General features: G+C 36.5%; 1 protein-coding gene across 1 annotated transcript in view; it reads right to left on the bottom strand.

The window, feature by feature from the left end:
• MTTP (microsomal triglyceride transfer protein) overlaps nucleotides 1–17,063 on the bottom strand; it is a 44,791-nt gene extending 27,728 nt beyond the window's left edge. Inside the window, exons 1-6 of the mRNA XM_029236049.1 lie at nucleotides 16,921–17,063; nucleotides 11,032–11,219; nucleotides 9,412–9,555; nucleotides 3,406–3,513; nucleotides 2,079–2,195; nucleotides 1,653–1,792 (exon numbers count right to left, since the gene is read on the bottom strand). Coding sequence (XP_029091882.1) covers nucleotides 1,653–1,792; nucleotides 2,079–2,195; nucleotides 3,406–3,513; nucleotides 9,412–9,555; nucleotides 11,032–11,219; nucleotides 16,921–16,981 — 758 coding nt within the window. The 5' untranslated portion in view covers nucleotides 16,982–17,063. The remainder of the gene's footprint in view (nucleotides 1–1,652; nucleotides 1,793–2,078; nucleotides 2,196–3,405; nucleotides 3,514–9,411; nucleotides 9,556–11,031; nucleotides 11,220–16,920) is intronic.
• Between the last annotated feature and the right edge of the window lie 8,894 nt (nucleotides 17,064–25,957).

Below are 25,957 nucleotides of genomic sequence, written 5' to 3'. Positions count from 1 at the left end.
TTTATTCAAATTCTGTAAGGCCATGTCTTTCAAACAGTGATATCTCCAGCAGTAACAGAAACCTCAAGACAATTATGAAATTTTTCTGGAGCAACAATTTTACTCAAAGATTCAAAAATTTAAGTCTGGCGTGTAAAAATATTATGACAAGAGACTATAGGAAAGAAAATTTGCCTGGATATGTGATGTTACCTCTTTTGGATTTAGCCCAGCTCTCTGAAAATGATGTCTTCAGTACAACCACGTTTCACTTATTAACTAAGACAATTAGGAAATCTTGTTTTCCAAAACTGGCCTCAATAATATTTTTATCTGATATGCTCTTTCAGAAGCTTGCCTCTCTCCCTTTAAGAGGTGGAATCTACATCCCTCTCCTTGAACATGGACAGGACTCTGTGACTGCCCCGACTCACAGAGAACAGTAGAAGTTTCAATATGTGGCTTGTAAGGCTAAGTCATAAAAGGGAATTCAGCTTTCATCTGGCATGCTAGCAGCACATACCTCGAGAGAACTGAGCTGCCATGTAAGAAGTCTGGCTACCCAAACCTGCCATGTTGAGAGGCCACATGGAAATAAACAGAGATGCATAAGGAGCCTCAGTAGTTTGAGTCTCCCAGCCCAGACACCAGATAGGTGAGGGAGCAGCCTTTGAACCATCTCTGGTCAGTGACTGTCTGCAACTGCACAACAGACACCAAGAGAGGCATGCCTAGCAGGACCAAGGCAAGTGCCAGGATTATGAGTGAGAATAATAAAGTGATTGTTGTTTTTTTATACCACTAAGTTTGGAGTGGTGTGTTATAGAGCAATGGAAACCTGATAAACCTAAGTAATTAAAAATATTAATTTTATATGAAAATATATGAAAACAATATGGATACAGTACAAAGTAGAACACAAGGTTCTAATCCAGAGGAGACTTCAATAAAATTTCAAGCATTTATGGTTTGAAGCATTTCTCCCAAGATTTTGCAACCATGTACATCTGACATTAGGGCTACTTCAGAAGAAACATTTGAGAAAAAATGACATAAGATAAAACTAACATTTAATGCCAGAGATGTTCTTCTGAATTAAAATTTGAAAATAATACATACTCTTAGATTTGAAATTCTAGTTCTTTAGCCTGTGAGAACTATTCTGACCAGAGAAATTTTCTCCAGTTGAAATAATAGGCTCGAATATGTAAGTACTATAAATCACATCAAAAATTCTGTCACATCACTTTAGTATGGAACTTTTCTGTGCTTATTAACAACAATAACAAAAAATAATCTTGAGGCGAGAACTCACAAATGCCACCATTTTTTAACGCTTAACATTAAAATCATTTGACAGAGAAATTAGAAAATAAATGAGAATGAATCAAGTAGTTTGCCTTTTCAAAATTTAAATTCTATTCAATTAACAATTTATTTTTAATGAAATTCTATTTAAAAACATTAAGTATTTATTACATGCCATATATTACTGTAGATAATATGAAAAATAAAGATGAACAGACATAATCACTGTTTTAAAAGAACTCAGTCAAAATGAGGAAGCACTACATATACATGTACGTGTATATACACACATATATTTTTTTAAACCAAGTATAATAATACATCAAAGAACAGTAAAGAAAACTTAAATTCTAACATTATCTTACTTTGATAATATTTTGCCTGCAATTGTTTGTAGAAAATTCAGCCTCAAAGCATGTATCTCTTCTGCGAGCACAGCTACAACAAAGCTGTCTTCTATCTTATAGGTAGTGACAGATGTGGCTTTCGAAGTGACACCCAAGACCTAAATAAATAAATATATGTGGTTGTAACAAGTAATTAGCTTTTTATCTTTGAATCAAGCCAAATAGTGAATTATCTTTTCATCTTCACAAGAACTTCCCCGTCACCCAAACCTACAATATATTAAGATAAACCTATTCATTTGATATTATACAAAATTAATACCCTAAACTAAAAATTATAAATGTTCCCAAATTATATTGTTACCTTATTCACCTATTATTTTAAAATAATCTCTACAAAAGGTAATTACTTGGTTGCCTCAAAGAAAGTGATAGCAAGCATACCGGATTTAGGGTTGTAAATCCAGAACTCTCTGATTTGCATGAATCCAAGGCCTTGATTTTGACCACCTTATCTTGATGAGCCTGGTAGGTCACTTTACAATCTCCAGAGATATCTATCTAAAAAGAAAAGCAAAAATACAATGTTTGGGATTCTCACGTGGACCATTTGAATTCCAGTAGGAAGTGGCTTGAAAATTGGGGTTCTAATATGTCATGGGGGACTGACTTTCTGCCCAGGTTGACAAGCTAGGAAGGCAGAAGAATTCAGTGTTTCCTGCAGCGTGTGGATTCTTTTCCATTCCCTTTGTTTGAGTCTTATGAGTGCCTTCATATTGCCCCAGGAATAATAAAGGATTTCCTACTTCTCTCTAATGTCTAATAGGAGCTGGACAAATGGCCTGGTCATAATCAAAACCTCTCGTAAATGGGTAATTATGTGGCAAGGGGAATTGACTTTTAATGCTGTATGTAGGCTGTGTGTACGTGTGCATGTGCGCGTGTGTGCGCTCACATGCTTTGATGAGCTGAGTATGATTCGAAATCCTTAAAAACCTGTGGGATTAATTCAACTCATTATAAGTCACATCAACAGTTTGAATGTAGGCAAATGTATCTCAGTACAGACTCAGTTTAGCATCTCTGAGTCTTCCCTCTGGCCTCTACAAGCACCACCCCCAGTCTTCATTCTAGAAAGCTAACCAGCATTCCCTTGGCCCAGCCTTGCCATCAGATTTTCTCACCCACTGATGGACTGGCTGAATTCAGACAAGAAAACTTGGACTCAGCTTTGCTTTTGACTCCAAGCATGGTACTGAAGGAGTCACTCAACTTCCCTAGTTCAACCTCGGTTTCTTCATCTATAAAATGAAGAGGGTTTGTATAGACCAGTGGTTCCTCCAACTGACAATGCATCTACATTAGCTGAGAAACTGTTAAAATACAGATGCTAATCTACTTAATCAGAATCTCTGCAGTGAATCCAGGGAATCTATATTTTTAATAAGCTCCCCATGGGATAGTGATGCACAGTGATACCACTGGAATATTCTCCAAGGTTTTTTGCATCTCTATCATTCCGTCATTCTATAGGTCTCTTTAGTATGACTTATTCTAATTCCCTCTACCTTGTATTCAAATACAAATTGGGGTAAAGGGCAATTCGTTTCATATGTAAATGAGATAACCACCCAAGTCATCTTTTCTAAGCATTACCATAGCAGTAACTTTTTTTTTTTACTGAATTTCTGCAGATAGAAACCCATATAAACAATTTTAGTAACTTTACTGACAAATACGTTTCTGGATCCTTAATAATATTAGTAAGTACCTCATTGGTAGTTCCAGAGTTTAACTGCATCTGAAATAGACTAGCCAGGCCTCTCTTGAGATTTTCTATGGCTATTGGTTCATTTTGATAGGAGTAGAACTCTTTGACCTAGGCAAAAAAAAAGGACAAACATAAATAGAGCAAAAATGCATCATTTACCAGATTTGGTTAAATAAATAGCAGGGAAGGTTAGATTCTCACCCCCTATCAATTCTGGGAGAAAGAGATCTGTTAGTCCAAAGCTGGGACTTCTTTTTTTTGTGAAACGAAGCTATTTACATTTATAAGAAGCTTAGACTGTCCAAATACGACATTTCAGGAGACTTTTAATGAAGGCTCTAAATATGATGAGCGTAACATAGGGAAGGAAAGAGAGCATCGATACGGGGTGGGATTTCTGTGAAAACAAGGATTGCCCAAGGAAGAGAAATCAGGAACATTCTCTTCAAACATGTCAATGTATTCTCTACCTGTGATTCTGCTTGAAACAAAAACTAACCAAGGTTTAAAATAACATCAAAGAAATCGATTCTTGGAAGAGAATGGCAATCCCCATGCTTGAGACTCCTGAGGCAGCACAGCCTCTAAGGGCTATGATACGGGCCCACACGTGGCCAAAATGCCCATGGTCAAAATTCCACAGGATCGGGCTTCCCTGGTGGCGCAGTGGTTGAGAGTCTGCCTGCCGATGCAGGCGACGCGGGTTCGTGCCCCAGTCCGGGAAGATCCCACATGCCGCGGAGCGGCTGGGCCCGTGAGCCATGGCCGCTGAGCCTGCGCGTCCGGAGCCTGTGCTCCGCAACGGGAGAGGCCACAGCAAGTGAGAGACCCGCATACCGCAAAAAAATTAAAAAATTAAAAAAAAAAATTCCACAGGATTGATGTTCTGCCCTCCATAGCATTCATGTTGGCCTTGGGTATAAGGAGACATACAAGGTTGGAAGACTTGAGGTTTAGGGTGCTAACACTGCATGGCCTCCCCCACGCGCTGCTTTGAGTTTCTCTTCAGAAGGTGGGAAAAAGAGGTTGGAATGAGGAAGGTGAGTGTGATTTGGCTGCACTAGTAAATGGCTTATCTTAGCTTTGTTTCATCCTTGAGATTTCTAGGCACAGAGGTAATAACGATGTCTCATACCATTTTGAACATTTAGCTCATGTTTAGGAAACAAGGATAAAAATACAAAGCATTTTCTGGAAAGTAGGCTGTCATTTTTTACTCTGTTTTGACTCCAAACATGTCACATGATTTAGAAATGGAGAGGTTGGACATAGCTTCCCTGTAAAAATTCCCAAGGTTTATGATAATTATAGCTGGCATTTCTACCAGAAATATCCTGAATGCCTTCCTATTTCTCTTTAAAACCAACCATGACTTCTCAAGTAAAACTGAAAGCTCAGTCATTATGCAATAAATTCAATTAATACCAATCTGAACAATTTAGTGTACATGAAAACTCCCTCATCCCTTAGAAGAAGAAAATACTTTGCCTGAATTATCCTAACAAGTGCCTCAAGTTTTCTATTTTTATTTTCTACATATACTCTGCCTAGTGATAGATTTATTAGGTACTTTATCTGGCAAACAATTTTAGTCATTACAGTGGATGAACCTATAAATGTTGGAATTGTGTTTGTCCAGCTTAAAAAGGAACTGGAATAGTGATCTCAGTGTCTGAAAATCCATGGCATCATATTCTCAAACAAATCACTGGCAATTTCTCAGAACCAAGGCTGAGTTTCTGATGTTCTATTTTGTAAACTAGGTCTTCTTTCCTTTTAGGAATTATAGTGTAAATTTCTTTTCAAATATTTGGGAGTATGGGATCTGCAAATATCAGGACTAATAGAGCTTTACAACTGGATCGCTTGAGCCCATACACAGTCAGAAGGGCTTGCTGGTAGCAATACACACATGCCTAAGGCCTGTGACTTTTTTGGTCTGCGCCTTAAATACTTCAGAAAGTGAGAGGAGCCATTAAGTGGGAAAAATGCTTGTACTATCATCAGTATTCTCACTTTGCTTCCAAGCTACAAAATATGCCTGAACCAGTTATAAAGTTTCACCTAAAATTTCAGGAAACCCAGGTCTCAAATTTAATCTTTAGACTATGCATAAGGTTAAATGCTCTCCTGTTACTCCTACTTCTTTTGATCTTGACTGCTAGATACCTAAGAAAATGGTATGCTGAATTTTTTCCTGGAAGGCTGAGCAACATAAACTGTGAGACAGAAAAATTTTTTTTCATTCCTTCTATTAGCTTTTATTGTTTCCCTAGAACTAGAAAAGTGGACAACTCTCTTTTTCCTTTGTCTGTCTGCTACATTTGGGGCCTACATTCTCTTCCTTTAGTGCAGAGCAATGAGATCCAAAGTGAAGACAGCACTGGTATCCATATTAGCTAAATGTCAAAACTGTTAGAATCGAGTAGGGTTTTGATAATTCAGAAAATAATAATAAAATATCAGAACTTGGAAGTTTAATCCACACGGCTGACACAACAATAATCTTAAATTCATTATTTCACAACAGGAACTAAGTAAGTTTTATTATATTCAGGCCATAAAGCTGATTACTTCATTCAGTTCTGAAATGAGCTCTGAACATGCAAGAGCACAGGACTCTTATCTAAATTCACAGTCTCCCAAACTGCCAGAGGCCGGCGGCATCGTAGACTAGTCACAAACTAAGAGTTGAACCCAAGGAAGCTAAACATAGGGGGAGAAGGGTGGGTTGTGGGAAAGGAGACTCAGTGCCTCTTCTGGGATAATTTTGAGGGCCAATCTCCCCTTGGAATCAGTAGGGATTATGCATTTCTTTTCCTTAGGAAAAAATTACTTCTATACATTCCCTTAATTTACGCATTCGTTAAGAATAAGAGAAAGCGAATTTTCATTAACTGGTCAAAGAGCAAAAATAAACAAAAAGGATCTCAGCAAACAGAGATTAGTCATTTTATCTGGTCTACTTAGCTGAAGCTATGTCTCTTTCATATGTATCTAAGACAGAGCATAGCTAAGAAATGGTACATTGGAAAACAGACAAGTGAAGAAATATATAAAGAATTAGAAGGTTTTCAAGGTGCCACGTATCTTTTGGAGGTTCCGTGTGTGTACAGGAGCCACACTGCCAGATTCAGAGAGCAAATCAATGTCTAGGAACAACACAAAATAAGGGACAGGCTCGGCAGCCACATGATTAATGTAATCAATACTGAGCAAAAACCAGAAATAGAAGTCTGGTAATATTCTAGTTAATTGGATTAGCATTCAACACTGTAACTTGAGGCATCTTTTGCATGTCAGTCTTAACCAGAAAACTGTCATATTTCCGACTTCATCTATGATTTGTAGATAAAACTAGAGTCATACCCAAACATTTAAGTAGGGGAGATAAGTAGGCATGGAAAAAAATATGTGCAATAAATATGCATGTAAGTATTTCCATGAGATATCTTTTACAATGTAAATGTGGGAGCTTAAAACAGGGGCTCTGGGAGGACAAAAATACATGCTGATGGGTATCCTTGAAACCACAGAAATTTCTTAAATTGAGCCTGGGATAGAAAATACTCTTTGAGAAAACAGCAGTACAGTCTTCCCTTTCATAATTTCTCTCATAGTAAAATGAAGTGATAGTTTAAATAATGATCTTTCTGACAGTGATGTGGCTAAAAAAGTCCAAGTGGCTTCTTAGTCTCCAGGGTCATGTTTTTTCCAACAAGTACTTTATTGTGTAATTGAAAGATACCACAATGTACTTTGACCTGTAGCTACAGTAAATCATCACAAGTAATAGCTCCTGTAGAAATGGCATGTTGGAGCCACTGAAATAATGATGTGGCAGCTCCATCCCAGCCTTTGAACAGGGAGGGCACTGAGTGCTTTTGTATGTGTAACAAAAGACTTTGTACTCAACCGCTACCCAAGGGGCTATAAAATAATTGGTTTGTCGTTAAGATTATAAATGCAATTAATAGTTTATAAATCAAGCATCTTGCCACATTGGAAGGCCAGAGATGAAAATAACAGTATTTCATGTTGTTAATAAAGTTGTGCTATATGAAAACCAAGTGAGTTAATAGATACAGTGAAGAATAAAAAGAAGACTACAAGGCAGCCAGACATTTTTTTTTTCCCCAAGTACATTCCAGCTTGAAAAGACAGTAAAATATAGAGGTTTCCAGCACAGAAACCTGTTTTAAATCCCAGCTCCACCACTTGCCAGTTGTGTGACCTTAGGCAAGTTTCTTTACTTCTCTTAACTTTGGTTTCCTCATCTATTACAAGAGGACCAAAAAGTAGCACCTGCTTCCTAGGGCTGTCATGAGGAAAAAGAGAGAATTCATGTAATGCCTTCAGTCAGTGCAGGCATTAAGCACTAAGTATGTTTTAGCTTTTATTAAGCAAACAATAGGCACAGACTTCCTCAAAGTCTGACTCATTTTAGCCCCATATAACCTTATTTGTTCATTCCTTTAATTTACGAACATTTATTGAGCTCCCACTATGAACAAGGTGCTGAATATACAAGATAAAGACACAACTGCCACCCAGGAGAAGCTTACTCTGAATGTGGATGGCAGACAAGTAAAGAGAGTATTACAATACACTGTGATAAATGCTTGGATAGAAATAAGCTCAGGGGAGTATGGGGTTTGGGAAAGGCTTTCAGAACACCAAGTTGGTCAGTGCAAGGCTTGGTTCTGGGTGCTTTGGGGAGGAAGGGAGTAGAAGGGCTGGAATATCAAGAGGAACAGCAATTTTCTCCACCAAGACCCATAATCTAGCAATGAACACAAATGACCAAAAGGAAAGTAATGGGGGGCATGAGTGAGCTATAAAGTGCTAAGAGGGTTCTGAAGAGGGATGGTTATTTCCCGCTGGCTAGAAGGGTGGGAACTTTGTAAAAGAAAGGGTCTGCAAGCAAAGCCTGAAGCATGGTAAGTATTTTCACAAGTGGAGAAGGAAGAGAAGGATTCTTGAAATGGTGATTCATGTTTGGTTACAGGAGAGTGATGATATAATAATCCTTCTTGTGAGTCCCTTTTTAGTACTTTATTAAAAATGAGCATCATGAATAGCAAAATATTTCATGTCTGAAATTTATATTTTAAAGTATTTGTTTTCACTTTTAGTTTGAATCTAGAAATTTTGGATCTAGAGAAATTTTAGAGATTTGTAGTTTTAACTATAATGATCCCTTTCTGTTTTTCTACTTTAGTTCCTAAAAGTAAGCTTTCATCTTATACTAATATGTTTTTATACATGTCAGTATAACATCTATACTTTTCATAAACCCACATATGTAATACTTGATCATTCACAGATCAAAATTTCTTTTCAATTCCAAACATAGTAAGACCATTTTAATAGACTAGACTCAAACCGTAAGAAATGCACAGTTACAGAATTTTCAGAGCAAATTTCCAATGTATATTATAGTGTCCATTCATTACTTTAACATATAAAATGCTTTTCAGTCGTAGCTATAAAATAATCTAAATGCTTTTCTAAAGAATCAACTCTATCTTAGAAATGCCATACCCCTTCAAAAGCTTCAATTTTGTACTTAATCCACTTATTGATTTCTTATGACAAGTTAATATCACTTATCTAAGTTAGATCATTTCATTCTCATAATTTGTCTACTTTCCTGAATTTATCCAATCATCTCTGATGACCTATTGTGTTACAATATCTTTTGAATTCTTCCTAATTTAATAAGGAATGTACCTTTTAATTATGCCTCTTACCAATAAACATATACTTCCTATATAAAGATTTTTCATAAAAATAGGGAACATAAATGGCTAGGAAATATAAGTGAATCCAGTGCCTTGATTTACTTCTGAAACACTTAATTTGCAACTTCTGTTTATTAGTTCTTGAAAAATTCCATTTTCCATAAAAGTAGCAACACCATGATCACCTAAAATAATATCTACTGAAGGAGAGAAAAATATGAAGTTGGAAAAAACAATGTGAAACTCCAAGAATCACTTTTACCTTTCCATGGACTAGATGAAGGAGCACAGGTCTTTGTAGAGCTTCCAAGTTTTCCTTTCTTATGATTTGGGATGGCTTTTTTCCCTTGAAAATGCTCTTCTCTCCTCTCTGTTGATTCACATTTTCGACGTTTACATCTTTTATCTGGAATCATGGAAAGAAACCTATTAGAAAAACTTCCTATGTTTGTTTCCATCAGGGTCTCCTAGAAAATAAAATGGTAAAGCAATAAACAGGGTTGGCCATAATTTCTTCTGTCATTCTCAATTCATGATTCATAGGACCTAATTATCAACTTTAAAAGAATGGAGAAGGTATTAAAAATTAGATTTTTGAATTAGGTAAAAATACTGACATCAAGGAAATCTGTGACTTCAACTCTACCTAATACTCTGTAATGGCCTATATGGGAAAAAAAATTTTTTTAAAGACTGGATATATGTATATGTATAACTGATTCACTTTGCTGTACACCTGAAACTAATACAACATTGTAAATCAACTATACTCCAATAAAAGTTTTTAAAAATTTAAAAAAAAGAAATCTGTGACTTCAAGTCTACAATAATTGTGGCTAGAAGATAGCTCTTTTATGTCATTGTCACTCTCTTCATTTATTTTGAACTGCTGCTGTCTGCCTGCTCTCTCCACATTCTGTACCATTGGTTTGAAAGGAGCCCTGCCCCACTGTACTTTATTTGTACACACAAAATTAAAATGAACAGTCTGATTACCGAACAAAGAGGTACAGAATGCTTTCTGCAAAATACTGTTCTATTGAGAAATGGCTTAGTGAGGTGGATGATAAAATTTTGATCCAACTTGGAAAACACACACAGCTATTAGAGACAACCAAAGAAGCAAAGATCACTTGATAAATGTATTGCAGTAACACCTCATTATAAAGTATATCAGTAACTACTTATCAGTGACAATGAAGCAAATCTTGGTCCTGTGTACCTGTTTCACGCTGACTTGTAGAAGGAGAACTGACTATACTAGAGAAACTATTGCCTTTAGGTCCTTGAAAAGCAAATGTGGACTCACCATATATTGAAACAGGAACAGGCCCCAGAGGCCATATAATTTGAATCTCTTTGTCAACACTTAAATCTAAAGCATCATAACTGACCAAACACTGCCATTCAGGGGAGCACCTCGTTCTGTCCTCAAGAAGAATGCAGAATAGGTTTACTCCCTCATTGGTAATTTTACCTGTTGGATCAAGGAACTCAGAAAACTTGGAAGGTCACAATTTATCTCCTTCGGTTAGAGTGGTCTCGATTGCTTTACACATAACATGGATTCTAGACTCCTTAGTTTCAGAACACTTCAAATGGATTCTAGTTTAATGTGCCTATTAGTATGACATATAGAACTGGACATCATACTTCAGTTACTCACCCGTATACACCTTCGTTTGCCTGCTTCAACAATTTGGAAAGATCAGATCACTTTTGGTTAGCAAAAACTTCAAAACTGTATCTCTACTTATTTTAGTGATGGACAAAAAATTCAATGACTATATGACCAAGAGTACAGACAAGTGCTGTTGAATGGTACACTTCTCAAAGACTGCTGACATCTAATCTTTGCATCTCTCTGGTAGAAAATGCCCACCATAATTTGGATCAGTTGGTCGTCATCGCCATCAGGACTCCTCCACAGTAAGACAACATCCACATTGGATGAAATTCGGTAGCCCACACTGTCTTGGAGGTTTCCTTTGCCCCGATCAAGAAAAACTTCAGTGGAGTACGTGAGTTTGTATAGTCGGTCATTATTTAATGAGAGACCAGTTGTGTGACCTGCATAAAGATAGTGACACAAGTCAAGTCTTTGTTGTAAAGCATCCATCAGGCCAGGGTCTGTGCTATCTAGCACAGTGGTACACAGTGGGAGCTTATGTTTGCTAATGGAAGTAAATTTTTGCTAAGTGAAACATGGTTCTACTTCTCCATCTGCTGAAATTATTGGCTTGAACAACAACAAAAACCACAACAAAGAAATAAGCTTCCATTTCAGAAAACCTTAGTTTGTATTCTTAATCAGTAATCAGATTATCTAAATATTGCCCTGGTTGAACTATAGAATCTTTTTTAAAGAAATATCATTGTATTGCTTTAAATTATATGAATATGATTTCTTCCCTGCCCCCCACCCCAGCTTTACTGAGGTATAATGAATATGATTTCAAGTAGAGATGCAGCCAGAGATTGTTCTATAATTTAATAAAAAACATTTGTTATTAACATATCATTTAAATACAAGAGATCAAAGCCAAAGTAATTTTAGTAGTTAGAAAGCAGTCCCTTACATCGGATATTTTGAGTATTTAAATATCCCTCTAATGTACTTTATCCTATTAATTTAATTAGTAAACTTTTAGTATGAATGTACATTTCAAGGCTACACATATATAAATTTAAATTAGCTATTCCTGAATAAAACGATGTTTTTCTACATAAAATCCTAGCACAGGCTTTAATCTGGCAGGGACAATTTAATGTCAAATAGTATACAAGTCAGTATTATGACCAAAAAAAATTGATATATGGAGGAGTTTATACACTCTCCAAGTCAGTTTATCTTAACCCAAAGAAATGTAAAAGAGTAGGATCAAGTCTTTCCCAGAGATGACTTGCAGTTTATGGTCATACAAAGTCTTTGTATGTTTTCTATCCATAGCTCGCAGGAGATAGTAAAAAAACGACTTCAGTATACATTTTTCCTCAGTGCTAACAGGGTAGCATTGCCTAGTTAACTATATAGGGAACCATATCTTTTTTTTCCCTCAGGACATATGCACACGGGAGAGGGACAGGAAAGGAGGTTGAGATGACTAGGACAGGAGTGAGGCAGCTGAGAAAGGAAGTGAAATTACTTGGAAAGCCAGAAATTAGAAAACCTCTGAAAAGTCTTTACTATTTACTGTCTCTATCACCTACTGTGGCGCCTACTGCCCAGAGGAAAAAAAGGTCAAATACATTGTCTCTAATAAACTGTTCTAAGTGTTTTATACACATTAACTTATTAAATCTTCACAAAAACCTAATGGGGTGGGTACTATTATTAGCCTGATTTTATAGATGAAGAAATTGAGGGACACAGAGATTATACAATTTGCCCAAGGTCACCCAGGAAATCAGTGGCGGAGCCTCTAACACCCTGTCTGGATCTAGAGACCATGCTCTTACCTATACTATACACATAAAACCTTTAGGTTGAACACTTTCATTCCTGGGGAGTGAGCTAGGAATTCATTCTTTCATTCAACAAGGATGTACTGAGCACCTACTGGGTAGTAGGCACTTTTCTAGGCTCTGGGGCTACACCAGTTAACAAGCAGACAAAATTTCTACCTTTGTGGAGTTTACCTTTAAATGAGGAAGGGATGGAAAATTAAAAAAGCAAGTACATAAACAAATTATAAAGTATGTTAGAAGTGCTAATGAAGAAAAATGAAACAGGAAAGGGAACTGGGATGTTAAGGGAAAGAGTTTTGTGAGAAGGTAATATTCTGGGCAAATACTTTAGGCTAGCCACATGGATATCTGTGGAAATAGCATTCCCCTTCCCTCCTTCCCCACATTCCTACCCATGCCCCGCCCCTCCGCAGAGGGAGTAACAAGTTCAAAGGCCCTGAGGAGAGTTCATGCAGGTGTAAGGGAGGAACAGCAAGGAGGCCAAAGAGGCTGGGATTGGCTAAGTGAAAGACATAGCAGAAGGAGATGAGGTCAAATAGGTACCCATGGGTGGCTGGGAGACCTGGGGGGACATTTGCATAGATTTAGAATTTGGTTGAGTGACACGAGGAGCCACTGGAGAGTTTCGCGTGGTGAAGTTATACATGATCTGACAAACCTTCAAGGGAAGGGAATAGGGCGTTTAATAGGAATCAAGAAAAGCCAGGAGAAGGAAGTGTAGGAGGGGGTCTCCAAGTGTGTACACAAAAACAGGCTGTGTCCAAACACCAAGTCAGGCAGAACCTCAGGTATGAGATACAGAAGGCAGACAGAGTCAGGAGAAACCTTGCAGGAGGTGAAGCCTGGGACTCCCTCTAGCCTCCCTGATCTCCACCTCTTCTGCATTTTAACTGGGGACACTGCTGCAGGGTCAAACACTGGCTTTCTGACCAGGAAGATATTTTGGTCAAAGAGGCCTTCTTTTTATGACACCGACACCTATCAAGTTCCACATAGGGCAAAAAGGAAATACATGTTGTCTTATCTAATCCTCACAGCAAGTCTGAAAGGTAAGCAGTATATGGCAGCTGAAAAAAGCTGACTCCACATATAATCCAACATAGCAGATATAATGCAGAATTTGACGTTGGAATATGCTAAAATTCAAGTTTTGTGGACTACCTGAAGTTGTCTTCTGATTAAAGTAGCTATGAAAAGTTTGCAGTAAAGTAGCCTCTCTTTAATTCCAAAGCTTTCCAAACTATCATGTTGTTCTTTTTTTTTTTTTCTTTTCTTTTACTTGACTGGTCAAAAGAATGTGAAAAGCGACAATATATATCAGTTCCTGACTATGATTTGGAAGTGATAAAGCACAGGAAAGACTGGGCTTTGTTCTCCTAGAACTTTTTCCTACCTCTTTCAACAGGAGATAAAGCCTAAAATGGTTTAAGTAAGTGCTGACGGTGCTGAAGTGTTGTCCCTTTTATCCTTTCCTCTTTGATAATTATTGATATTTCTGTTTCTGTTATTCAGAGATCCAGCAATACTGGGCAGTGGGGGCATGTCCCATTTATACTGGTGACTAAATTTCTGTCTTAAGGTGTTGCTCTGTAGAGTATGCAGAATGGCAATTGGAACTGATGGTAGATTAAACGAGAAATCAATTTTAGCCCCAAAAGGAGTCAGTACCTCTTCAAGGTGCCCCTTCAAGTGAAACTTTTAGTCATGTAAAAGGAACAAAACTCTTAATTTTGAACTTTTTAAGAAATATCTTCAAATATTCTTTAATTAAACTTAGATCAATATAATAGTTCATTGACTTCAGCAAAAAGACAAAATAGAGATAAGTTAATAAAGGTGAGGCTTGAAGAGACCTGCGTTGGTGGTAAGGAAGACAGGTAATGGGATTTACAAATGCAGCAGAAGACTAGGAGGCCGTAAGTAAACGAGTAGGATGAAGGACAAGGGAGAAAATATAGAGGATTGTTGTGCATGAACTGAAAAGCATGGTAGGGCCAGGGACTGAGAGAAAGACTGGGAGTGAAGGAACAGTTCAGGTAACAAGATTAAATAGAAAGTGTATGGGCAGGTTATCAAAAGGAAAAGCACTATAAAGAAAACCCAAAGAAGGCACTGAGAATGGACCCACCATTACAAAATGTGATTCAGAAAAGGTAGGGAAAACCTGAGTCTTCCAAACATTCAGTCAGCATATCAGCATATCTCTTCTAAAGAGACCCTTTTCCATTCTAATTCTAAACCCCTCCTCCATCCTCTTTATGGTCCAACCTCTCTCAACATCCACCCAGATCTGGGGATTTGCTAAATAGTTGCATTGAGAACTAAATTTGAGATGAGTTTTGAAGTGATGCATAACATCCCAAAATTTATAATGGCCTGATTTTAAAGTAAACTCTTCACATGTAATTCGCTTATTAAATGGCAATCATTGCAAAGGGCAAGGAATCTATAATTAAACCATGGTACTATAATACAAAAAATTACCCTATCTGGGTAAGAGAGAGCTGTCAAGTCCTGTACTTTTTATTCATGGTATTTGGCATAAGCAGCTTATATCATGATGCTAATAATGCTTAAGCATTGGAGCCCTCACTTACCCAGGCTTCTTCCAAGATCTTGGAAGGGGACCCTAGCGTTGTGTACACATGCCATATCTTTTTTTCAGTAACATTTGCAAAAGTAGGATATTTTTGTAAAAAAGTAGATATTTTTTTCTCAAAGATGGAGCCTAAATTGCATAAGCTTCAGGTTCTAAAATTCTGGATTTGCCACTGAACTTACACACAAAAAACTGTAGCTATCTGTTAATGTTCTAAGTCATATTTCCCTGTATGTCATTGCTCTGTGTGTGTGTGTTTAAATCTTTAAAAATGCATGTATTTGAAAACATCAAGTTATCCAATGTTATCATTTGTAGGACAGGGGGAAAAAAGAGAAGCCCACAATAACTACTATATCTCAATTATTTTTCTCAAAATAATCATGGTATTGGTTTGATCTCATGGTGTATGAATCATTCATATTTCCAATATTTAACAGTTTATTTGACAGATAATAAAATGTAAGCTCTCTATATAGCAATTCTCTGTCAGATATAATTTACAAACCTTTACTTTTTTCTCATTAAAAATTCTTTTCATCCAAGTAAGGACTATATCTTTAAATACTGAACATTTTAGAATCTGGTAAAAATATATATATTATCTTTAGTTCAAGAACCTAAAGTGTGATTTGCTTAGGTGAAATAATTTAACCCCCCCACCACCCTTTTATTGCTCCAATAGCAAAGATTGTCTCTTTTCCTCATGTGGAAATTTTCTGTGCAAAAAAATCTTGAGACAAACTTTACCTTATGAAAAAAAGCCATAGTTATCCCAAAAGGCTTTTAAAAGTTTACAGGTGAATTACTTTTTATCACTTACTAAGAGTACACAGTTATTAAAATTGGACCCTATCATGCTAAGTCTTTTCTTAGGCCAACTGGCTTTGACAGTGAGTACTCTTAAGAGATTCTAAAAAGTGATGATTCTACAGGTGCAACATTGAGAAATTCAAGGCGCGCATAAACTAGCTGATTTAAAACAAGATTCCATATTAATACATTTCATACAGCTTTTTAAAGTCATTACTCAAAATGTTTGCTCTGAAAGTTATCAATTCATGTGTTTTTTAATCAATTTTATCTTAAAATAGAAACGATAATGAGCAACACTATTTTTCCAAAGATAAGTGTTACTTTTTAAATCTACGTCATGTAGTTTTATTTTCTGTAATTCACCAACTCTGATAGTCCTATCACTTCTGAATGGTAATGGAATTAAATACAGCCTTTACCATTTCATTCATAATCCTTTGGCAAGTCAAATGCCTTTTTCATTGGGTCTAATTCTTCTTGATATCACATTGCTAGGCAACTAGAAGGAAATTTAAGAACTGTTTTTTTTAAATCTACTTTTACAATTCAAATGAAGGAGCTGCATTCATTGAGTGACCAACAGCAGCAGGTGACAATAGTTGGCGTCTTTTTTTCTCCCTTTTAAAAATAAACCATGAATGAGAGAATGAAGCAAGAAGCATGCTAGTCTGAGGGACTGAAACTAAAAGGAACCTCTGTTTTCTTTATGTAGGAATTTGAATTTGCTTTTCATTCCAACCCAGTCATGCCTTCACCAACATTCCAAAGTTACATGGTTTTGAAGATCGCTTAGTTTGGAATTCTTTCACTACACACACACGCACACACACACACTTTTCTCCCTCAACGATTAAAATTAAAGTTTAGCAGAAAGCAACACAAACTTACCTTTAACAGAAGCTGAATATGAGGAAATGAAGCAGAGGAAAAGCACAGCAAGAAGAATCATATTGACTAGCTACCCTCTAATGCATCCAGTTCCCAGCTAGGAGTCACTGAGAAGTGGACTCTTCCAATGGCAGCGAGGGAGTGACCCTCCTCAGAACCTGCAACAATAATGGTTATCTTTGGGGGAAAGGTCAGATTCCAAACTCCAAAATCAGGACCTTAGTTCACAGAAGGGCTCACTATTAATGATTAAACTTAGGTGGGCTGTAGTTTTCAGTCTCTCACTCTTTTTATTTTTTACTCAATAAGAAAAATCAAGAAAATTTCACTTTTGAGAACTAAACTAAACCAGTCTACCATCCTATAAATTTAGAAGTACTCAGGGGCATTCAAGGAAAACTGGTGGTGATACTTTTCTGCTCAGTACATAATTATCATCATGCCTATAACATTAAATGCCTGTCTTCACATTTACCACTTTATGTGGGAGGGTGCTGAGGATTTGCAAACTCAGATAAATTTGGATTTTATTGTCTTGTATGGTCATCTGAATTTTTTTATACCATGTGTATGCTATTATTTAAAAAATCACTCTGAATTTTAGAATTTAAATTTAAAACTTTTAACTTGTACCACCACCAATCACTTCAAAATAATGTTAGATAAAACATTCAGTTCTGAAACCTAGATGGTTCTCCTTATGTGTGAATCAGCATTGTCTACCATTAACATACTAGCAGGCAATTGAGTTTATCATAGTAGACCTCTAGCTATATCTATGACAGGAAACATTTGTCTGAGTCCCCAGACTGGCTGGATGGAGTCCCCTGTGCTTTCTGAATCCCATTTCTAGGAAGAAACTCAGAGGGGGGATTCCAGCCCTTAACACTTTTGCTACAGAAAAGTAATTACGACACTTCTCTAAAGTGAATACTCTAGTATGGCTAAGGCCACATTAACTAAACTAACTCTGTCCTTGTAAACTTCTGCAAGAGAAAACTGAAATGAATAAAACCTACTAAAATGAGGTGGTTTGGGGGGGCACGTGGGGATGTTTTGGCAAAGGAAGGAATAAAGTGCTGGTGAAGGGCTTTTTGGAATGAACTTGAAAATACTTATGGCCGTGTTTAAGCATAAAATGGGTTCCGAAATCTACCCTCATCTCTCTCTAAACCCTTTTCTAGAATCCCTACCTTAAGCTTAAATCTTCTAGACAACCCAGGTAAAAGACAGTCAACTTTATAGACAGGGCCACAAAAAGAAATCTAAAATTTAAAAATCTCACAGTTAAGCATATTTCCTCTCGAAATATATTTTTGTATAAAGAACTGAAATGTAAAAGTTATTTGTCTTTATCATCTATTGAGATTAGAACTTCATTTCCTATCATGTTTTATATATAAATCATGACTAAAATACCTATATAAAAATAAAATATTTGGTTATGACAATCACTTTACATATTATCCTGGGGTAAATAGAAAAGGCCATTCTTAGAAAAATAACTGTTGAAGGAATATAAGTTTTTATGAATAGTAGGTATTATAAATACAAGATAATGTGAAAGTGCTTTATTGCTTTACATTTGAATAGATTTCTACGTATTCCCACAATTTCTGTATTATATACATAGTGACATGAAGCCACTAGTCACTTAAACTTTACATACTTATTTATTTAAATTAAGGACTAGTGTGAATCTTATGAGAACTTTGTATTTCCATTTGAGGCTCACAGCTACATGTTTGTGGTTAGACTATGTGGTGCATGATACATGTCTATTCGGGTAAAGGACCGTTCATTGTCAGGTGTTTACCAGAATCCAACCAATAAAAGGCATATCACTATTGCCTAAAAAATCTGTTTCATTGAGCATTTGCTTCTCACTAGAAAGCTCCTGTGAGTCACTGTATTAAGTGGTCATTTCAACATAGGGTGTTCAAATAAGGCTGCTTCTCTTGGTAATAAAAACCATCATCCTTTTATATTTCGCTTGTAACTTTTTACAAAGACATTTGAAAGACTTCTTAAGATTGTTTCACAGAGATGAAATAAGAATGCCAAAGTCTTCATATTCAGTGAATTCTGGGTACCAAAGGAGAGGCATTCTCCTCTGTTGCTCTGTTGATCAAGCAGAGCAAACATTGTACAATATATGTGGGAGATACCTCCAGATCTCATCACAAGTAAATCAGCTATTTACATGGTATGTGAAGCAGGACAGAAGCACAGCACGATACAAAAATAAGAGCTGCCACCTTTGGAACAATTACTGTGTACAATACACTATGCTAAGCACTGAACATTTTGTAGTATATCCTAACAACAATCATTTCACACGTTAGCAAAATGATATTCAGATTTATTTAGTAAAATGATTTAGGGACCATAGAAAAACAAGCCTTGAGACCTAGATCCAATACTCTCCTTAAAAAATATTAGAGATAGGAGGTAGAAAGAATTGATTTCTTATGGATGACACAGAATTATTAATTGGGGCTCTCTTTTAGTAAGTTCATCACACTTTTGTATGGAGGCTAAAAGAGCACCTGATTGCTGTTGTTAGATGTTCCAGGCTGAACAAATTGTTCCAGGGGAAAAAATTGATCTGTGCTAGCCAGGTCAAAATCAAATAATAGATTTTAAAACAATGCTATTGCAATGAAATTCTGTTGGTAAGTACATGACACTGTGGAATATTTGCTATACTACTATTTTGCAGTGATAATAAGAGACTATGAAATAAAGACAGCTGACTGATTCCAAAGTACAATAGTGTTTCTGTTGAGTATCAGAGATTGTTAGGAGTTAACTCATTTCCTAGATTAGAAGATAAATGAACTTCACCCCACTAAAGGTTGGAAGGAAAGGTATTAACCTACTATATATAGTAAGTCAGAATGTATGATAGCTAGAGACAAAAAAAAAAGTCTTTATAACATCAGAACACTTTACTCTGTTCCAGAAAGAACCACGACATTAATGAAAAACAAATTGTTAGAGGGACTCTTCAAGTTATCCCTAAGCGGTCATAATAAAGTCTAATAGTATTTTCAATTCAATTAGCATTTTCAAGGAATCCTGAAAAACTATTTTTGGTAGGTTAAGAATACAGTCAGCCTTCTGTATCAGCAGATGTGGAACCAGGGGATACCCAGGAGGGGCAACTGTAAGGGACTTGAGCATCTGCAGTTTGGTAACAGTGGGGGTCCTGGAACCAGTCCCACATGGATACTGAGAGAGGACTGTATTATTTTTTTTTTTTCCTTTTGTCAGTTAACGTTTTCTCAATTTATTTGTTTGTTTGGTTTTTAAAAATTTTCACTGGAGTATAGTTGATTTACAATGTTGTGTTAGTTTCAGGTGTACAGCAAAGTGAATCAGTTACACATACACATATATCCACTCTTTTTTAGATCCTTTTCCCATATAGGTCATTACAGAATATTGCGTAGAGCTCCCTGTGCTATGCAGTAGGTCCTTATTAGTTATCTATTTTATATGTAATAATGTGTATATGTCAATCCCAATCTCCCAATTTATGGGACTGTATTCTTATGATGTGATGCTGTCTTTCATGCCAAGGCAAAAATTACAGAATACATATACTATTTTTTAAGGTATTCTTTAAGAATTCACTTTGAGAAAATACAAATGCACTAAATGCCTTTCCTTAGAAAGAGTAAACAAGACTTAGGTTTGAAAAGTTTGGAATCTAAGACTCTCCAGAAAGGGTAGTCATTTTCCATAATGGAGTTATTAACCAAACTTTACCTCCACCTCCCACCCCTCCACACACATGTATTTGACAACAACCAAAAAAATCCTTATGGGTCAATAATAGTCACCCTAAGAGGAATCTAACTTTACACTAATTTTGGCAGCATAAAACCAAATTTCTAGCATTTAAAGGAGAAAATTGATGGCTTTCTTTCAATGAACTATTGTAAAGAAAACAAACTTAAATTTTGATCAGAATCATTTTATTTACTAAGACATTCTAGAGATTTCCCATATAGACTGCACCCAGTTGTCCTCATTATTAATATCTTACATTAGTGTGGTATACTAATAATTCACATATTAACTAAAATCCTTACTTTATTTAGATTTCCTTAGTTTTAATCTAACGCTTTTTTTTTCTGTTCCAAGATCCCACCCAGGTTACATTAAAATTAGTTGTCATGACAGTTTCTCTGATTTTCCTCATTTTAAAAAAAAATTTTATTGGAGTATAGTTGATTTACAATGTTGTCTTAATTTCAGGTGTACAGCAAAGTGAATCTGTTATACACATACATATATCCACTCTTTTTTAGATTCCCTTCCCATATAGGCCATTACAGAGTACTGAGTAGAGTTCCCTGTGCTATACAGTAGGCCCTTATTAGTTATCTATTTTATATATAGTCATGTGTATATGTCAATCCCAATCTTCCAGCTTGTCCCTCCCCACCTCTTACCCCCTGATAACCATAGGTTTGTTTTCCATATCTGCAACTCTACTTCTGTTTTGTAGATAAGTTCATTTGTACTCCTTTTTTTTTTTTTTTTAAGATTCCACATATAATGATTTTCCTCATTTTTGATGACATTGACAGCGTTGAAGTGTTCTGCAGGATCCGGTCAGGTGTTTTGCAGAATGCTCCTTTATTGGAGTTTGTGGAATGCTTTTCTCATGATTTGAGTGGGCTTGTAGGTTTGGAGGAAGACCCCAGAGGTCCCATTTTCATCACACTATATCAAAAGTACATACTATCAATGTGATTTATCATTGTTGATGTTGACCTTGATCACCTGGCTGACAAGTGTCGTCAGGTTTCTCCACTGTAAACTTACTCTTTTTTTTACCTTCTTTTCCATACTGTACTCTTTGGAAGAAAGTACTAGGGGCAGCCCGTACTTACGGAGTAGGGAATTATGTTGCTCCTCATTGAAGGTGGAGCATCTATATAAATTATTTGGAATTTCTCTGCATGACAGATTTGTCACTTCTCCCCCATTTATTTATCATTTATAGCCGTATAAGCACATGACTATTTATTTTATATTTGGGGTTATAATCTAATACTACTTTTAAATTTACATCTACAATTGTTCCAGCTTCAGCCATCAGGAGCTCTTTCAGTTGGCTCCTGTTTTCCTTTGACATACCCCATCCGTGTGTGTGTGTCTGTTTAAGCATTTCCTTCATTTCTGGCACTACAAGATGCTCCAGGCTCATCTTGTATGTTTTCACCCCAATCCTAGAATCAGCCCTTTCTCCAAGTGGTTCCTTTTACTGAAGAATGGCATTAGAAACCAAGATCTGAGCACAAAGTGTGCTCGTCCCTACAATATTGAGTCTTTTAATCCATGAACACAGAGTATCTTATATTTATTTAGATCTTTATTTCCTTCATCAGAGTTTTGTAGTTTCACTCATATAGGTACCCTACATATTTTGTTAGACTTACACCTTTCTTTTTGGTGCTAATGTTTTCTTGAATTTTAAGTTCCAATTGTTCGTTGCTAGTAGATAGGAAATCAATTGACTTTTGTATGTTAACCTTGTCACCTGTGACCTTGCTATAATCACTTATTAATTCCATGAGGGGTTTTTGGGTTGATTTTGGGGGGATGTTTTTCATAGACAATCATGTCACCTGAGAACAGTTTTACTTCTTCCTTTTATTTCCTTTTCTTCTTACTGCACTAGCTCACACTTCCAGTATGATGTTAAATATATATGTGTACTTTTTATATTTCATATTCTTTTCTGAGTTGTTACTGCTCTTCAAATCTTTTTTCCAATCACTTTATTTCTGAGTTTTTCTGTTTTATGTTGTTCTATCTCCTAGCATTTAAAAAATTTCTCGTTTTGAAATAATGGGTTATAGTTTTCATCTATTTTTCTGCTTCATATTCTCTTTTTTATTATAACAGCTTTAAATAGGATTCAATTACTATTCTTTTCATGGCGTAATTTTAGGCTAAATAAGTTATTCTATATGTGTAGACAGCAGTGGGTAGAATAGCTTTTCTAGCTTCTAGAGCTTCCTTTTCTGATGTTTTCATAAAATCCTGGTCATTTCTTAGCTCTGTCTCCTCTTCTTTTCTCCCACTTTTATCTGGACCTTTTTTCTTTGCCTCTGTTGTCCCTGTCCTGTTCAATTTGGATTCTACTCCCCAAAGTTTCTCCTTAGTGTTGGGTTTTTTTTCAGGTTCATTAAGTTTTGAGAGTTCTTGGACCCTCACACCCCATGAGCACTTCCAGACCTTCCTGTTCATACTTTTGTATTCACTCTGAAATTAGAGTCTGTCAGTTTTACTGCTAATCTCACATCCATCTCCCTTGCTTTTCAGTGAATACCTGTTGGCAGTTTGAAGTCCTCCCATTCTCATGGCCTTCAGCTGCTCTGTTGTCTTCCCACTATTTCCTCTTACACAGATGCTGATACTAAGTTGGTGTTTTGCTCCCACCTGTTCATAGTTTGAGCTTTATAAGGATTCTTTCTTGTTGTAGCCATGATTTGTTCTTGTAATTAGCATCGTTCTGCTATCCTAGATGTTCTACCTGTTTTATGAAGAGATTCAGACTACAATCTCCATAGTCATCTTCCTAGAGTCTTCAATAACTTAAGAGGGGGGAATAAGGTATTTTTTAAAACATTTAAACTTTTTCTATATTTTTGAAGGCAATCCAAATGCAAGTTGAAATGATTATAGATGATAGGTTGATTTTAGATACCTTTCACATCATTTAAAAGAAATTAGGTTCTTTTTGGCTTTCTTAGCCTCAGATTAATTACCCACAAGTGTAACTCTATTCCCAGACCTCCCCAACCTACTGAAGAGTACTCTCAGACTTAATAAAACATCAGAACTCGGCTTAAAATAACTTGTGATGACTGCCCTATGTTTTCAGGCCAAGCATCTTAGAGGATCTCATAATTTTATTTATTACCATATTTTTGTGTCCTAAAATTCTGTTTTTATCTGTACTACAATCTACAGTCCAATTTAACAAACTGGCTGCCAATTGTCTGAATGTGGTCCAAGACATGTTTTGTTTAGCCTGCTCAGTACTTAAAAACAAACAAAATAGTTGCCAACACTTAAAAATCAGATTTCATGTAAAAATCCAGATTTCCGGCTGCTGTTTAAAAAAATTGAGATCTGGGCTTCCCTGGTAGTGCAGTGGTTGAGAGTCCGCCTGCCGATGCAGAGGACACGGGTTTGTGCCCTGGTCCGGGAAGATCCCACATGCCATGGAGCGGCTAGGCCCGTGAGCCACGGCTACTGAGCGTGCGCATCCGGAGCCTGTGCTCCGCAGCAGGGGAGGCCACAACAGTGAGAGGCCCGCGTACCGCAAAAAAAAAAAAAAAAGAAAAAAAAATTAAACACGAATTTTACGAATCAATGAAAATAAGATTATTTCATATTATGATTTTTACCTTCCTGTATTTTCTGAATGCTTTCTATATCTTTGGTTAAACTGTCCATTTTTTGCTGGTGCTTGGTTTGGATTGATACTAGAATCATTTTAAATTTCACACCCTATGATTATAAAGTTGAATAGCTATGTCAAAAGAAAACATTGACCCCACTGTTAAAATATGAGGGTTTTTAAAGTAACTTAACATTTTTGTTTTAAATATCTAAGGATATCAGGTATTAACGCTGAAAAAATATATATAATTATTCATAAAACAGATCCCTGAGGGACAACTGAACAGCTGTTGAAAGTTCTGGCACATCACTATGGCCAGCCTGAGTTTAATGACCTACATGTGAAGGGCTACATATCCAATTACTAATCCTCCCTCAGCTACTCGTTGGCCTGATATGGAGGCAGCTGAAAAAAGATGCCCTACTAACAGATCAGAAATGGATCCAGACTTCTCTGCCAATGCTTAGTTAAAAGATCTTTTGGACTGGAGATAATGAAGAAGCAGACATGGCTTACAACCATGTTACAGCTGACATAGTTTTTCAAGTAAAATTTGATGGTTTAAAGCAAGAGTGACTTCCATTTTGTAACTAAATTTAGAGAAATTTCAATTCTTTAAGAAAACTCAAATTCAGAATTTAATTTTCTATTCACTGAAACCTTTAAACATGTTAAAATGTTTTCAAATATCAAGAATAATTTACTTCAGAGTTCTTTCCATACTGAGATGGCAGTCTTCTATTCATTGAGTCAAACAACATTCTTCTATTCAAATTCTGCAATAATCACCTTTTAGAAGTAGGACCAGGGACTTCCCCGGTGGTCCACTGGCTAAGACTCTGCCCTTCCACTGCAGGGTCCGAGGGTTCGATCCCTAGTTGAGGAACTAGGCTCCCACATGCAGCAAGGCGCAGCCAAAAAAATAAATAAACAAAACAAAACAAAACAAAGGAGGACCAAATTAAAAACTAAATAGAAAATGACAATCTACCGGATTATGTTTCAGCCCTCCCTCAGTTGACTTGATCTATATATAGCAAAAAGATTACATAAGGTCAGGTATTATAAACAATGAAATGTCACCTGACGTTTTGCAAAATAGCATATGTAAAACGGCTCAAGAAATGAATGGAGAGTGAGACTTGCGGTTGTAAGCAAGAAAAAGCTTAACCATTCCAGGTTTACACGCATCTTATTGGGAGTTTGACTCACTTTTAAAATTTGATTTTCCATTTGAGTTGTGTAAAATCATGTGATACTAACAACCTTCTTATTAGTTACAAATAGTTTAGGCAAGAGATGCTTTCATCTCCAACACGGAAGAATTAAGAGCCCCTCAACAGTATTTCGCACTTGTAATTTTTAAGAGTAGGAATGTCTTAACATCCCCCGCCATCCCCAAAGAAATATGAGTGAATATATGACGCAGGCATAACCTTGCCTTGAAGTGGAAAAACAGACATCACGCAACTACCTCCCACTCCAGAAACCCTAACTCCAGACCCCGCCCCACATAAACTCCCGCCCCTTTCTCCGACTGCGGGTACGGAGTTGGCGCAGTTAGCTGACGTAAGACGTAACCTCCGTAGCCTCCTACGCGTAGCT

This window comes from Monodon monoceros, unplaced genomic scaffold (assembly GCF_005190385.1).
Source record: "Monodon monoceros isolate NGI ecotype Baffin Bay Population unplaced genomic scaffold, NGI_Narwhal_1 Super_Scaffold_20, whole genome shotgun sequence".
NCBI lineage: Eukaryota > Metazoa > Chordata > Mammalia > Artiodactyla > Monodontidae > Monodon > Monodon monoceros.
Note: the sequence above shows the minus strand (reverse complement) of the source record. Positions and strands in the feature narration are given on the sequence as shown.